At 37.0% G+C, this 15096-nt stretch overlaps 1 protein-coding gene across 3 annotated transcripts; it reads left to right on the plus strand.

Annotated features, from left to right (window-relative positions):
* Positions 1-1251: 1251 nt before the first annotated feature.
* Positions 1252-9567, plus strand: LOC125252980 (beta-1,3-galactosyl-O-glycosyl-glycoprotein beta-1,6-N-acetylglucosaminyltransferase 4-like). 3 transcript variants are annotated; one of them, XR_007181318.1, is made up of 3 exons: positions 1252-1429; positions 1828-1890; positions 7055-7542. XR_007181318.1 is itself a non-coding variant. In XM_048166705.1 (3 exons), exon 3 carries the CDS (start codon positions 7552-7554, stop codon positions 8809-8811), a length of 1260 nt encoding a protein of 419 aa, XP_048022662.1. In that variant the 5' UTR covers positions 1273-1429; positions 1828-1890; position 7551; the 3' UTR covers positions 8812-9567. The 3 variants fall into 3 exon arrangements, 2 of the variants coding, with proteins under 2 accessions (XP_048022662.1, XP_048022663.1); XM_048166705.1 differs by lacking the exon at positions 7055-7542 and adding an exon at positions 7551-9567 and having other exon boundaries at positions 1273-1429; XM_048166706.1 differs by lacking the exons at positions 1828-1890; positions 7055-7542 and adding an exon at positions 7551-9567 and having other exon boundaries at positions 1273-1429.
* The last annotated feature ends 5529 nt before the right edge of the window (positions 9568-15096 follow it).

Consider the following 15096-nt stretch of genomic DNA (forward strand, 5'->3'; position numbering starts at 1 on the left):
TGCTGTCAAATGAAAGACCAGTTTCTGGTACATTATAAATATACCATTCAAATACTATTTTGCCATCAGGTTTTACAGTTTGAGGAGATAGCAGGCAGAACATTTGCAGGGGAAAAAAAGAAAGAAAAGAAAGAAGAAAAAAAAAACCACTGATCCAGACAAGTTCCCCTCAGAGCAGATGTTTGAGAGCTTATTCAAAACCGAAACTGAAACCGTTATACCACCATCATGCCATATACAAGCCCCACGTTCACATGGAATAACAATGTATGTTCTCTTCTAATAAAAAAAAGCATTGAACGTAATTTGGACAAAGGCATTATATTCATAACAGGGAAAAAGTTAACCTGAATTCATGTGAACCTATGTGACCAAAAACAGAAATAAGCCGGAAGTTGGGCAAGCATCCAACTTTCATTTCTAAATTGACTTCAAATGACTGTGTGTGTGTGTGTGTGTGTGTGTGTGTGTGTGTAGCTTTCCAGGTAGAAAAAATGTAAATAAATTTTTTTTTTTTTTTTATACACACAATACATATATAATACCAAACAAGTCCTCAATAAAAACAAAATGTTGAACTGTTGAAAACAATGAGGATGAAGTTATATAGTCACAGTATTTCCTTTTGATTTATTGATTTCATGTAAGTTCCACCATTTTGCCCATAACATGTTACATGGTTTAATGCATCCTTTAACAAATCCAAATACAATGCCCACAGCTATCAGATGTAAAGAAATCAGTGTTGGGGAAAGTTACTTTTAAAAGTAATGCATTACAATACTGCGTTCCTCCCTAAAAAAGTAACTAATTGTGTTAGTTACTTTTTATGGAAAGTAATGTGTTACATTACTTTTGCGCTACTTTTTCTCATCTGGACTGGGCTGTTTGTTTATTTGTTTTTATAACAACAAAAAAAATCTATTTTTGGCAAATGTAAAGGCCCTTTCACACCAAAAGTGAAATGAACAAGTCTCAGGCTGATGGAAATGCACGTTCTTGCCAGAAGAATAGGACACAGGAGAAGAAGTAAATGAATAAATGTATGCTCACATTTAGTCTAGAATAACCATCATGTTCACAATGAGTTACTTTATTAGTTACTTGAAGAAAGTAATCTGATTACTCACGTTACTCGTAATGTGTTACCCCCAAAACTGAAAGTAATGCATCACAAACAATCAAAAAAGTCAGCACCGAAAAAAAAGTTTAGCTAGACAAGATATTGTGCCCAAAATTTTGTCAGACATGTATGTGGTTAATCAAGTAGGGAACAGTAAGTGGGAGGGACGTGAAAACAAAGCCACTGAACTGCTCAAACTCTCCAAACATCACTTTTTACTGCCGCTACATTAACTCCACCATAAGCAAAAACAGATGTTTATAGTCATTTGAAAGCTGGATGCTTGCTAGAGTTCTTGCAAAAGAGGTGAGTTAAGACAAAAGACTTTATTGGTTGAATATTTTACAGCCTTCTGAATGATAAAAATGGTGTAGTCTATTTTCTAAATGCTTATCTTTGGGCAAAACGTGTCAGAGGTAGTCGTTGTTTCTGTAGCCTATAATCTCAACTTCACATGGCAAAGGTCTTTTCTGAACTCAGTGTATGTCATCGTTCCGGAATTTGTTGCTGCATGTAGAAGTGTGTTTTAAATAGAATTGGAAAGGGGAAGTAGAATGTGAGATGTCAGCAGCAGACCGAGTGGATTTTGAAACATGCACTTGAATACTTTTCTTTAGGCTGTACTGTCTTGGATTTATAAATCCTTTGTTAAATTGGTCATCTGATGTGGAATTATTATTATTATTTTTTTTTTTTAAACTTAGGCTACCATAGCTCCAGAATCTCACTTCCTACATGTTTGCGGATGACGTCGATGTAACGGAATAGTAAGTGTCACTATTATGTTATAATTTAGTTAGGCTATATCCTCTTGTTTACACATAAACTGTAATACACTAATAACGTTTAATGTAAAGAAATGTATGATTAAATATTTAAAAGTAGGCTAGCCTGTTACATTAATTTGCAAAAAAAAATAAATAAATGCCATTCTCCTTTTACACTGTCAAAGAAGTCTAATCATTTAAAAATTATATTAAAATGACTTAGCTTTCTACTTTACCTTTGACTGCATTTATAAATGTGCGAAATCGATCAGATATAGCCTATTATATTGACACAGATGAAGGACTTTACATAGGCTAGGCTCCAGTGATTTACCTCACGGGTTGTTGTCATGAGAGAAGAGAAAAATACTTCAACGAGTTAATTAAAACCACATGAAACTAACATAACTGAAGTTAGAAGTTAGATTGGGTCACTTAGTGTGAACGTGATGTGCGCGCGCGAGTTATAAAATGTGTTCTCAAAGAGTTCTGCACGAACATAATTCACTCAAATTAAAATTATTTCAGCATGTAGCTACTCATCCTCATGCCGTTCCAAGCCCGTACGACTTTATTCCTGGGAACACCAAAGAAAAGAGTATAGAACCCATAGGCGTAATTTGCGGGTGGGACAGGTGGGACACGTCCCCACCACTTTTCACCAGGGTCGATATTGTCCCTACCACTTTTTGAAACATATTGCGGCATGGATGTACCTAATACACATGAAACATCTCCAGTTGACTAGCAAAGCATTCATTTCATTCGTTTTTTAAATAAGAGGTGAACTAGCGCTGGAAGGTGTTGTTTTTGAAACCATGCTGAGCGTTCGTTGATGTTGCCGCTGTTATCAGAGGCATGCAACTGTGCTCTCTTGGCGCTCATACACAGTCCACACGTAAGAGCGCTTTATCACTGAACGCAGGTTTTAAAGGTGCCCTAGAATCAAAAATTGAATTAAAAGTTCAATAGTAGCATAGTTAAATAACAAGAGTTCAGTACATGGAAAAGACATACATTGAGTTTCAAACCCCATTGCTTCCTCCTTCTTATATAAATCTCATTTGTTTAAAAGACTTTCGGAAAACACGAGGATCTCAATGTAACACCGAGTTTAATTATTAATATGTATGACCCCAATATTTGCATATATGCCAGCCCATGTTCAAGGCATTAGACAAGGAAAGGCAGTATTAACGTCTGGATCTGTGCACAGACAAGGTAAGCCAGCAAGAACAACAGCGAAAAATGGCAGATGGAGCAATAATAACTGACATGATCCATGATATCATGATATTTTTAGTGATATTTGTAAATTGTCTTTATAAATGTTTCGTTAGCATGTTGCTAATGTACTGTTAAATGTGGTTAAAGTTACCATCATTTCTTACTGTATTCACGGAGACAAGAGAGCGTCGCTATTTTCATTTTTAAACATGTGCGGTCTGTATAATGCATAAACAACTTCATTCTTTATAAATCTCTCCAACAGTGTAGAATTAGCCCGTTAGCCACGGAGCATAGTGTCAAACTCATACAGAATCAAACGTAAACATCAAAATAAATACTTTACTCACATAATTCGAAGCATGCATACAGCATGCATGACGAACATCTTGTAAAGATCCATTTGAGGGTTATATTAGCTGTGTGAACTTTGTAAATGCACTGCAATATAGTCGAGAGCTCGTGTGGCAGGGAGCGCGCCATTTAAAGGGGCGGCGCTGCCAAAATCAGTAGTTAATGATACCCCAAAATAGGCAGTTAAAAAAAAAAATTAAAAAAAAATCTATGGGGTATTTTGAGCTGAAACTTCACAGACACATTCAGGAGACACCTTAGACTTATATTACATCTTGTGAAAAAGCATTCTTGGGCACCTTTAATAGAGGGTATGCACGTGACGTCATCGTCGACCGTTATGGCTGCGGTCACGTCCACTGAGTGGCACAAAGACTGAGCGGCAGCATTGGTTTTTAGCGTGAATGCCGCGAAAAACACACAAAACACATCCAAAACGGGAAAGAGCTTTGTGATTGACTGAACAAATAGCTTTGACACAAAACCCTGAGGTATATATTTAAAGACTGCTGAAAGCTACAGAAAAAAAAGCAAACGGATCGCTGCAATTCACAGAAACAACTGGATTCCAGGCAGAGAAACATGGATTTGCAGTTATCATTTTGTCAAATTGTTGGATTTTGAGGTAAAATCATACCGTATTGTATTGTTATATATTGTGTTGACAACTCATCAATTAAATATTTACTATCTTATATTCTGCATAATTTGGTGTTTTTAAATAAACACTGACAAAAACTATATAGGCCTGGACAATATGACGATATAACATTGATATAAGTGATTACGCGGATTTAAACCTACCTATATTGTGGTTATATAAAATATTTACAGGCAGATTTGCTTAATGTAATTCCCCGGCGTCAAATCAGGCACATATAAATGTCAGGAAACACGACTCCTGGGTGCATGTCAATATCCATGGATTAGGTTTATTTGACAAGTTGTAAGGAACACATTCAATTCCAGCATTTAGAGTAATTCGTTTGTTTTTCGCTCGTTTTCGCAATTTCCCCTATTAAATCCAGTCATGCAGCAGGTTCTTTTGCCACTCAGTCCAGCTGAGGGAGCGCGTTTTCGGCGGGAAAGTGACGTCGATGCATACCCTCTATAAGGGAGGGGTCGGTGAACTTAAAAAATGGTGTGTACTGATGTTAATTCATGTTTGTAGTAGGAAGAGATGATCGGTTCATGTACGCTTGAACTAAAAGGCAGCGATCACACACACACACACACACACACACACACACACACACACACACACACACACACACACTCATGTCCCACCCACTTTTTAAAACAAAGTTACGCCACCGATAGAACCCAAGAGGCGACACTTTTGATTCTTTTTGGCTAACAACCACTAGATGGCGCTCCGGTAGCGCGGCCGCCATTATGGGGTGAAAATACTAACTGGATCATAGAATCCTTCACATCTTCACAATTTCACTGCCAAATCAGAAGCGCAATAAAAACGTTTTTTTAAATTAAGTCACCAGTAAATTGTATGGCTCCCACAGTAAATGTTGTATTGTCTTATATATATTTTATTTTACCAGTTGTGGAATCCAACCATTCAACCGTCTGAGGTAACATAGTTAGCCTACTTTATTGAGTATTTCCATTTTATGCAACTTTACACATTTATTAATAGTAAATTAATAATTAATAAATTTAAGATTTGCAGCGAACAATATATTTCAGATCTCTGGAGTAGCTAATAATAATAATAATAATAATATCTAGGTCTGAATTGAAATAGGTTATATTGTACGTTTTAATGGATTAAGCTACAAAGATAGTGATCTTATAATACATGATGCATTGCTGTGTCCATTATCGCATAATTCCCACTTTTGGACACTTTTGCTTTAATGGACATTAGACAACACTGCAAAATCAAGCTGTTATATTCATATATTTATTGTCCAACATTCCCAATTTTTCTGATGCATGTCCTTAATTTAATTTCATATGTTGTTATTAATTCAGTGTTTATAAGGCTTTTAAAGAATTTTAACCCAAACTGACTGGGTTTCTAGAGAGCAAAGGTTTTGTGAAAAAAGTGGAAGACTTAAAAAGTCTGTAAAATAAACTGTAAAAAGGATTTGATCACTAGTTATAGTATTTTATTCTGTGTTGTCATCATTCAGGTTGGATTTCAGCTTTAATGTACGTTTTTTTTATCAAAGCAGCTGATATTGCCATAGAAACTAGTGGAGTGCCGACTCGCTTTCACCACAAAATGGCGGAAACGCAGGGCCGCTGCTGGGCGCCAGTGTTTCAATGGAACTTTCTGTTGAGTGTCGCTTCTTGTTAGTGTATATTCTTTGACCAAAGGCAGAATTTTAGGGACTTACTGACAGTCGCCATTATATTTTACATACTAAACGTCCAACCCGATCTCACGGCATTTCGTACGTATTTTACGAGTTGACAAATTCGTATGAATTCATACGAATGACCTACCCCAAACCCCGCCCCTAAACCGTCACTGGGGTTTAGACAAATCGTACGAATTCGTACGAGTGAGGTCGTATGAATTCATATGAATTAGCCACCTCGTAAAATACGTAGCTACGAATTGGCTCGCGAACCGCGGCACAGTTTGAGCGCAATGAAACTCAGACGACCTCCTTCAGGTAGTCTTGGGTTCGGTACTAATAATAATAAAAATAAATGCAGTCTATTCACACAGAGCTGGGTAGATTACTTATGAATTGTAATCAGTAATCAGTAATACAATCTCTTAAATTACACATTTTTGGTAACATAATCTGACTACTTTTGGATTACATTTAGATTACTTTTGTGCTAACCCTTTTTTGATGTCACATATATTGTAGGATAATCTTGTACTATTTTGACAGATAGAAAAAAATATATATTCTATTCACCAACAAGAGCCTCAACAGATTATTTTTAAAGTGCAATGTATAGACAGTTAATACTTCAAAATACTAACACTAATGTAACCTACCTGTTAGTGTTTGCTGATAGTAACACTGAATAAAACAAAATCACATCTTATGATTTTAAAACATATTTACTTAAAATTAAGTACATTTAGAAAACAGCAACATTACAAAAACAAATATTGAAAAACATGATATTCAGAGCAATATCACTGCTACATCAAATATTTCATCTAAAAACACAAGAAGTGCATATGACAGTATCAATGAAAAACATCAAACAATCAACATTGCAAACATTAATTTTGAAAAAGATTAAATTCACTGCAATAAAATTTCAAATATTCATCTCAAAACATTTTAAGTGCATAGTAACAATGAAGAAAAATCAAATAATGGCAACATTACAAAAAAATGTATAATAAAGAATGAAATTCACAGCAATAATTTATTATGAAAAAAATATAAACATTAAAAAAAATGAAAAATTATGAGAATCAATGAATTGTAAGCAAATTACTGCCATTGTGTCCAAATTATGTAATTTCAGAAATGTATACATACAAATCACGCAGTTAGCTAACAATGTATTAATTTAAGCAATGTATTAATTTTACGGTAGAAACATTGAGCTCATGGAAGTAATGAATTGCTATGTTAATGATTAGGATATATAGAAAAATTGGAACGGTGCATGTTGATCCAGAGTTTGCATCATCTGAAAGTCCTTGCGGGGGTTGGGGTCGTCTCTTCACAAGTGTTGAGGCATCTGAAGTCTTCATAAGAGGTTGGATCCAAACTGGAGTTGATTTACTCTCTAGTCAGGATGGGCATCCTGAGATAAACAGAAAATCAAATGGAGAACAATTAGTGTAGCTGCTGTTCATAACATTAAGCAAAGATAGTCATGTGCAATTGATCTGATATAACTGGAGTACAATGCATTATGTGAATGCTTGGCTTGAATCTAGATTTAAACTGGGTGAGTGTGTCTGAGCCCCAAACATTATCAGGAAGGCTATTCCAGAGTTTAGGAGCCAAATGTGGACTTTAGATATCCAAATGTGTGGCAGCACTTCCTATTTAGCATACACAACTTCAAATTCATTGATGCATTATGGTTGCATGAATTTTACTAACATGAGCTTTCATTTCTCCCTACAGAATGAGAAGATTGTGGCTTCGCTGCAAACTGAGAAATGTTATATTTATCTTTTTAACACTGGGACTTATATGTTGTTTTATGATCATAATTTTAAGACTAAATGAAGGAGGACAACAGGAAGCAGGATTGTCTGAAAGGCTGCGGCTGACAGTAAAATATGGCATTAACTGCACAGCAATATATGAAATGGACCCTGTGGAAGTGAGCAAAACTTTAGCCATCCGCAAGCAAAAAAGCTATGTAGGGGCAACTGACCAAACTATCGTGAATGCCACCTCTGATTGTGATTGGTTTGTTGTGACACAGGGCTATGATGGGATTCAAGGCACTGAATTTGAGCGTGAATTTCCTCTTGCTTACTCTTTGGTTGTTCACCAGGATGCGGCTGTTGTGGAGAGGTTGCTCAGGGCCATTTATATGCCGCATAACATATATTGCATACATTATGATCTGAAGTCTTCAGCTGACTTTATTTCAGCAATTAAAGGTTTGGCCCGCTGCATCCCCAATGTCTTCATTGCCTCAAAACTGGAGAGGGTTCAATATGCAGGTATCTCACGACTCAGAGCGGATCTCAATTGCCTGTCTGACCTCCTAGATTCTGAGGTTAAGTGGAAGTATGTCATCAACCTGTGTGGTCAGGACTTTCCACTGCGGACAAACGCCGAGCTGGTGTCGGATCTAAAGGAGCTGGAAGGCAGGAACATGGTGGAGAGCAAGTGGCCTGGAGGAAAGAAACAGCGCTGGAGTGTTCATCATATCCTGAAAAATAACAATGAGTACTACGACACACCTGTCAGCACTTCTGAGGAGAAATCTCCACCTCCTCACAACATTGAAATGTTTGTGGGCAGTGCTTACTTTACTCTCTCAAGGGAATTTGTAGTTTTTGTTCACCAGAGTTTCCTAGCCAGAGATTTCTTGGCTTGGTCTGAAGATACATACTCACCTGATGAACATTTCTGGGCGACTCTGGTTCGTGTGCCTGGAGTACCAGGTGAGGTGCCGAGATCTGATCCTGAGATCTCAGAACTGATCAGTAAAACTCGCCTGGTGAAGTGGTCATATTTAGAAGAGGTTTTATACCCACCGTGCACAGGAGTCCATGTACGAGCTGTGTGTATTTATGGTGCTGCTGAGCTCAGATGGCTCCTAAACTACGGCCACTGGTTTGCTAATAAAGTTGATCCAAAAGTGGATCCTGTTCTTATGGAATGTTTAGAGGAGATACTTTTAGACAAGCGGCCAAAACTGCGGTAAAATTATCTTATTTTTATACTGGTGAGACTTTTGGATTGGTGAAAAATAGAGGTATTGTATTTTTTGGGAAATCAAAATGAAGTTACTTTTAAGTATGAAGTACTTTGAAAATGCAGTTTTTCTTTTGTTGTAAATTTCTGTATAATTATTAGCCAGCATGAAGTGCGATTCATTGCCAGCAATAGTTTTTGGGTTTGATGTGCCAGTCCTCAAAATCTTTTAGGTTTATGAGACATGTCAGTAACATAACAAGACAAAATGTGAATTTTATTAGACCAAAGTGAAAGAGCACAAATACATTTACCTATTTCATAAAAACTGTATTAAAAGTTAAAGCAAAACATACTTGAAAAAAAAAATCTCTGAGCACATTTAAACACATTTACAAGCTTTTACAATCAAACTCACTGGATCGTCTGTGTCCTTAGATCAAGTTTGAGATGACAGACTTTATGTTGACTCAGAGCATCGACTCAGAGCTACGCAATAATCACTGGAAATTAATTTGTATGTTCTGTAGGTTGCTTTTGCATTAGATTCACAGAAGGAGTCATGCAAATTGAGTTGACACAACCCCAAAAGAAATTAGAGCTCGACACAGTTTGCATGTTAAAATTCATCATCTTGCGGTTTTGAAAGCTTGTGAAAAATGCAGCAGACTTCTGTGATCTGGCATACTCTATTGGGACTTTACAGTATTGCTGCACCCCAGCGATCCAGACACCTAAAATAAATAGCTCTTCAACATTCTGAAAATGTGCTTGATTGCAAAAAGTCAGTTTCTTGTGTTGAAATACCACATGCAGAAGTGGTGCATCTCTTGTGAATACACAAACTCTTGTTGCTGATTTTAGCATAAAGTAAATACTGAAAAATTTCCTTTTAGTAAAATAAAAAAGAATGCTCTTTATTTTACCTTTTTTTCCCCAGATGAATATTTTTGTACACATTTTTTTGCACAGTGCACAAAGAAATAAACCAGAAATGACCTTATATGAGCCACAAAATCTGTGTATATTAAGTATAGAGTCATCTGAGCCTTAATAAACCTGTTTAAAAGCAGAATGACTGAAGGAAAGAAGAGAACAGAAAAAGAGACGAGCAGAAACTCAAGAACTACAACTGACTTCAGTCACAGCCTTAGATGAAATCAGCTGAAGATGAAAGACATTAAATCTCTCCAGATCTCAGCAGAGGAGGATTAAACAACTCCACAAACAGCATTACCAGCTTCACTTAATACTAACCAGACTGACTTTATTTATTTTAGACATCTACAAAAGTTGTTATTGAGAATTAACAGGGGTTTAACTCTTATGTGCTTCATTTGAAGTCACCATAATGGTGAATGGTTCCATTAGTTGGGCTCTTAACTCTTACATTTGTCTTTTCTGGCTGCTGTGACAGTGTGTTTGTTAAACGCATTTGCAGTAGCAAAGGAAGCTAAAGCAAAATTACATCAGGTGGTGATGGTTATCTGTTGCTTGTTTTGTAGTCATCATGACATGGTCTAATGTCATTTGAATCTAACAATTGTGTTGCTGGTAATACATTTACATTATAAACCCTGCGTTACTACAGCATGGAATCCTGCAGCAATCAGACAGCCGATTTTAATAGATATGAGCACTACAGTCTAAAAAATGCTGGGTTAAAAACAACCCAAGTTGGGTTGAAAATGGACAAACCCAGCGGTTGGGTTAAATGTTCGCCCAACGTGCTGGGTAGTTTTATTTAACTCAACTGTTGTATAAAAATTACTGTATTGCTTGCTTAAAATGAACCCAAAATATGCTGGAAATTAACATTTATTAATATGTTTAATAAATGAGCATTTATTAATAAGATAATGAATAATAAACAATAAACAAAAAAATATGAAACAATAATAAAAAATTATTAAATTGCTTATTAATAAATGTACACCTTTTGATTATTATTGTTGCCTCTAGTCATTATGTGTCTGATTTTTAATTTCTCACCTATTTTGGATTCATTTTAAGCCAGCCATATAGTCATTTTTAATCAGTAGTTGGGTTAAATAAAACTACACAGCACGTTGGGCAAACATTTAACCCAACCACTGGGTTAAAACAACCCAATTGCTGGGTTTGTCCATTTTCAACCCAACTTGGGTTGTTTTTAAGCAAACATTTTTAGAGTGTAAAAGTTAATCTATCATGACAAACACAGACATCAAGAATCAGCGTATTAATCTCAACAATGGTGACAATTAAAAGTGGGATGTATGCAGGGTAACAGCATAGTACAAAATGCCCAGCATGCATTGCAGCATGGCACTTTTGATTGTTACCATTGTTGAGGTTCATACGCTGATTCTTGATGTTTGTGTGTGTGGGATTTCATGCTGTAGTAACACATGTACATTTATAATGTATAGCACAATACAGTTGTTAGATTCAGTTGTTCAATCAAGAAAACAAGATTCAAACAAAAAGACTTAATGTGTTGATATATTTAACATGATGAGTTTTCTGTCGATGAATGTATCCAAACTTTCTGGGTATTGAAAAAGGAAGTGTTATTGCTGTCATTGCAGGCCTTACTGAGCCATCGGATTTTATCCAAAATATCTTAATTTGTGTTCCGAAGATGAACGAAGGTCTTACAGGTGTAGAACAACATGAGGATGAGTAATTAATGAGAGAATTTTCATTTTTAGTTGAACTTACCCAAGTATTCTTCTCAGTATATGGAGCACTCATTGCTTACTGAAACAAAAAGACATTTTTGCTTGTGCGCCAGATTTAAATGTACAGATCGCTAGATTTTTTTGATAGAATTTTTTTCCCCTCAAACACTTGAACGGCTTCATTCAAATCTACCTGGAAAAACGTACACGGATAATACGGACTACATTCAATACAATGTATTTCATAGTTACCATAAAAACCTCTTTTCAAAATGTGTCTGTCAGACACCTTTCTTGTCTGAAAGACAATCAACCAATCAACAGTCTATAATTACCCCAGGATTAAATATCCTCAGGATTAGGTAACCTGCGCTAAAACATTTTTGAGCAAATCTATTCAGAAAATGATTGTCAAACAAGTTTCCTGTAATTTTGCCTAACAAATGACAATAAACAAGAATAAAAGGTAGGCATTATCAGGATAAACAGAAAGGACCTGATTAAAATGCAAGTTCAAAAAAGTTCAAATTCTTCAGATTCTCCATCTGACAGGTCTATAACCTACTTAAAGGTGCTCTAAGCGATGTCACGTGTTTTTAGGCCAAAACATTTTTTGTCACATACAGCAAACATCTCTTTTATTAACATGTTCTTTTATTAAACAGGATGGGATGTTTCAGAGTGAGACAAACCAACTATGTCACTTGCTGGAGGATGATGTCACTGCTTTTGTCAGATGTTACAAAAGACGGAAAAGGAAACAGGAAAAACTGATAGACCGATTATGACCTGAACACACTGTCAAAAAACGTGGTCTCTGTAGTCTCCACAAGCTCCGAAAACGGCAACAAAAACAAACTGGAGCAGCCTTGACCACGAATCATAATAAACATTCTCCAGCCAATAACCGACAAGAATGATTTTAAATGCGCGTTCATGACTGTGTAGGGAAAACACCCTAGGAAGTAAAATTAGCTCAAATGAAATATTTATAGGGAATTATAAAGAGTTGTTTAGATTACGACCGAGCAACTGAGTCGTCCAGCGTTCATTTGCTCGAACCGTAATAAGCTCTTGTAGCGGATATAAATATCCAACAATCGTGAAAACACTGATTAGAGCACGGTAACTTGAAATCGACAGTTTAAGACATTAAATCATAAAGCACATAATACAAGACACTTTCTTTTAAAATCTACAAGAGATTTATTTATTCTAACACAAACTAATCTAACACAAAGGCACGCACATACACACACACACACACACACACACACACACACACACACACACACACACACACACACACACACATTCATACGCGTTGCAGTAAGAAGGAAATGAGAGAGAAAGATATCTCTCTTTTGAAAGAGAGAGAGAGAGAGAGAGAGAGAGAGAGGGAGAGAGAGAGTGATCTGATTAACCGAATTCCTATCAATGCATTTCAAAGACCCGAACGAACCATGAATCATTAATTTAAATGCACCAGTTCCGTTTTCATCTGGAGGTACTTGCTTGCGTTGACTTAAAGGTGAATTTCCCTCGTCGTGCAGAGGAGGGTTTCCCAAGTCGATGATTGGTCCAGATCAGGTCCGTGTGGGACAATGAAACGAAGTCTCTTTGTCGCTGGAGTTGAAGCGGCAAAAGTCGTTGGTTGAACTTTGCGGCGAAACTTAGGACACAAGACTTTCAGCGGTAAAGGAAAATTAAGTAAAGAAAAGAAAAGTGAGTGAAGGTTGGATGGCTTGAATGAGCGGCTTGTCTGTTCTTCTTGTCACTCCATTGTTCTTGGTACTTGTCTTGGCTTCTTTTCCCAGAACAGAACCAACTCCCTGTTCGTTTACTAACCAACTTCTCCCCTTCACTATCTTGCAATATGATCATTTAAACTTAGTTGTTTGCAGTGGCGGCTACTGGTCTGTCAGAGAGGGGAAGCTCATTTTCGGCCTACATCATAAAATTGTCTATTTATTTAAAAGTAAATTCTGCCCTACGTTCCTTTTCAAGAAAATGGTCTGTGACCCTGTCGTAACAACTAGGAGTCTTTTCAAGTGACTTGACCAGTGTCCTCTCAATGGCCAGCAGAGCTAGGCTGCTTAAACGGCCTTGGCCCATTGTGTTTCGGGTGTAGGACTTGAGTCGCTTTAAACAGGAGAAGCTCCTTTCTACACCTGCAGATGGTTTCATCAAGAGGCATGGCCAGCAGTACATTTTATTTGTCACAGCACTTCCAGTCAGCCAGCTAACTTTGTCATACCAGGAGAGCTGAAAAGACCTGTTATTTTTCCCTATCTTTTGCACTAAATCAATCTTAGGTGTTGATCTGCCCTGCTGTTTAATTCTAAGTTTTTCCTCGTAAGGAACACTTTCAAATGGCTTCGCCAAAATCAGGTCGACAATATTAGCACCGTCTGCCATCGTGCGCAGTTTCCCCCACGACGCTAGCCTAGCCTACTAACGTTATATGAATGAATGAATGAAGGAATGAATGAATGAACGATCTAAAAAAAAAATATTAAACTCTGTAAAACTGAAACAAGGAATGTGGTGTATAATTGTGTGAAATGTATGATGAAAATCAAGCAATTTCGCCAAGCAAATATCAAAGAAATAGGTTGCAGCAGTTTTTATTTCGACTGAACTTGAGAAATCCGTGATGGGACTGAGCGCGAATGGCTTCAGTGATTCCTTATAGTACAGAATCGCTGTCAGTCAAAAGGCAGTCTTTCGACAGACCCTCCAATCATCACGCAGAAGCTCGGAGTCCGGGCCAGCCCACTCCCCATTCACCCCCAGAGACGCTGAGCGTCCGTGGGCGGGACATAATCGCAGCGTTTATCCAATGACCGTCTAGTTTCGAAGCGCTGAAAAAAACCGTTCAAAGCAGCCCCATTGAAGTCAATGGACGCTGGGCTTCAATAGGGAAATGCACTGTGACGCTGCTGGAATGTATGAGAAGGAAATCGAGTCAGCCGACCTGCTATATGTAACTGATTCTGAACGAACTCGTCTTTGAGATGAACGTTTTCTAACGCATTTTTAGTCAATAAAATGTTAATACAATAGTACATATTTGACCATTAATTTTGTGACATTATAAGGGAAGCCGAGCTTCCCTTGCAGTCTTAAAGAAATCGCCACTGGTTGTTTGTCACCCCTCTGAGGAGTCCTGGCCAATCAGACATTGTCCTGTTTCAAGAGGGCCTTCCTCTGCCCCCAATAAAACATAAGTGTTACATCCTGTTTCTGCTTCAGCAGAGAGTGCCATTTTAACATGATTTCTATTAAATGGAATACAATACATTTTAAACAGATTTCATTCAAGTCAGGATATAGGAAAGGGGGAAAGAATCAAATTAAGTCCAAATAAGGCATACTTTCAGTCATTCAGTCAAGAGTTAACACATTTACATGACTTGTGAGTGTTCTAAAGCCTAACTGTTTACAGGTAGTACTTGTGGACACATAATGCAAAATGTATGTAGTTAAAAGATGTTTGATAAGTCCGTTAAAATTGTTGGAACAATTTTGAAGCAGATTTATTTGTTCAACAGTCTCTTTGGCTTTCCTGTGAAGTAAGGAAACAAAAGGGTCTGGATTGTTTCTCTGTCTTCTTGGGTGACCCTTTGGTA

This window comes from Megalobrama amblycephala, linkage group LG18 (assembly GCF_018812025.1).
Source record: "Megalobrama amblycephala isolate DHTTF-2021 linkage group LG18, ASM1881202v1, whole genome shotgun sequence".
NCBI classification, from domain to species: domain Eukaryota; kingdom Metazoa; phylum Chordata; class Actinopteri; order Cypriniformes; family Xenocyprididae; genus Megalobrama; species Megalobrama amblycephala.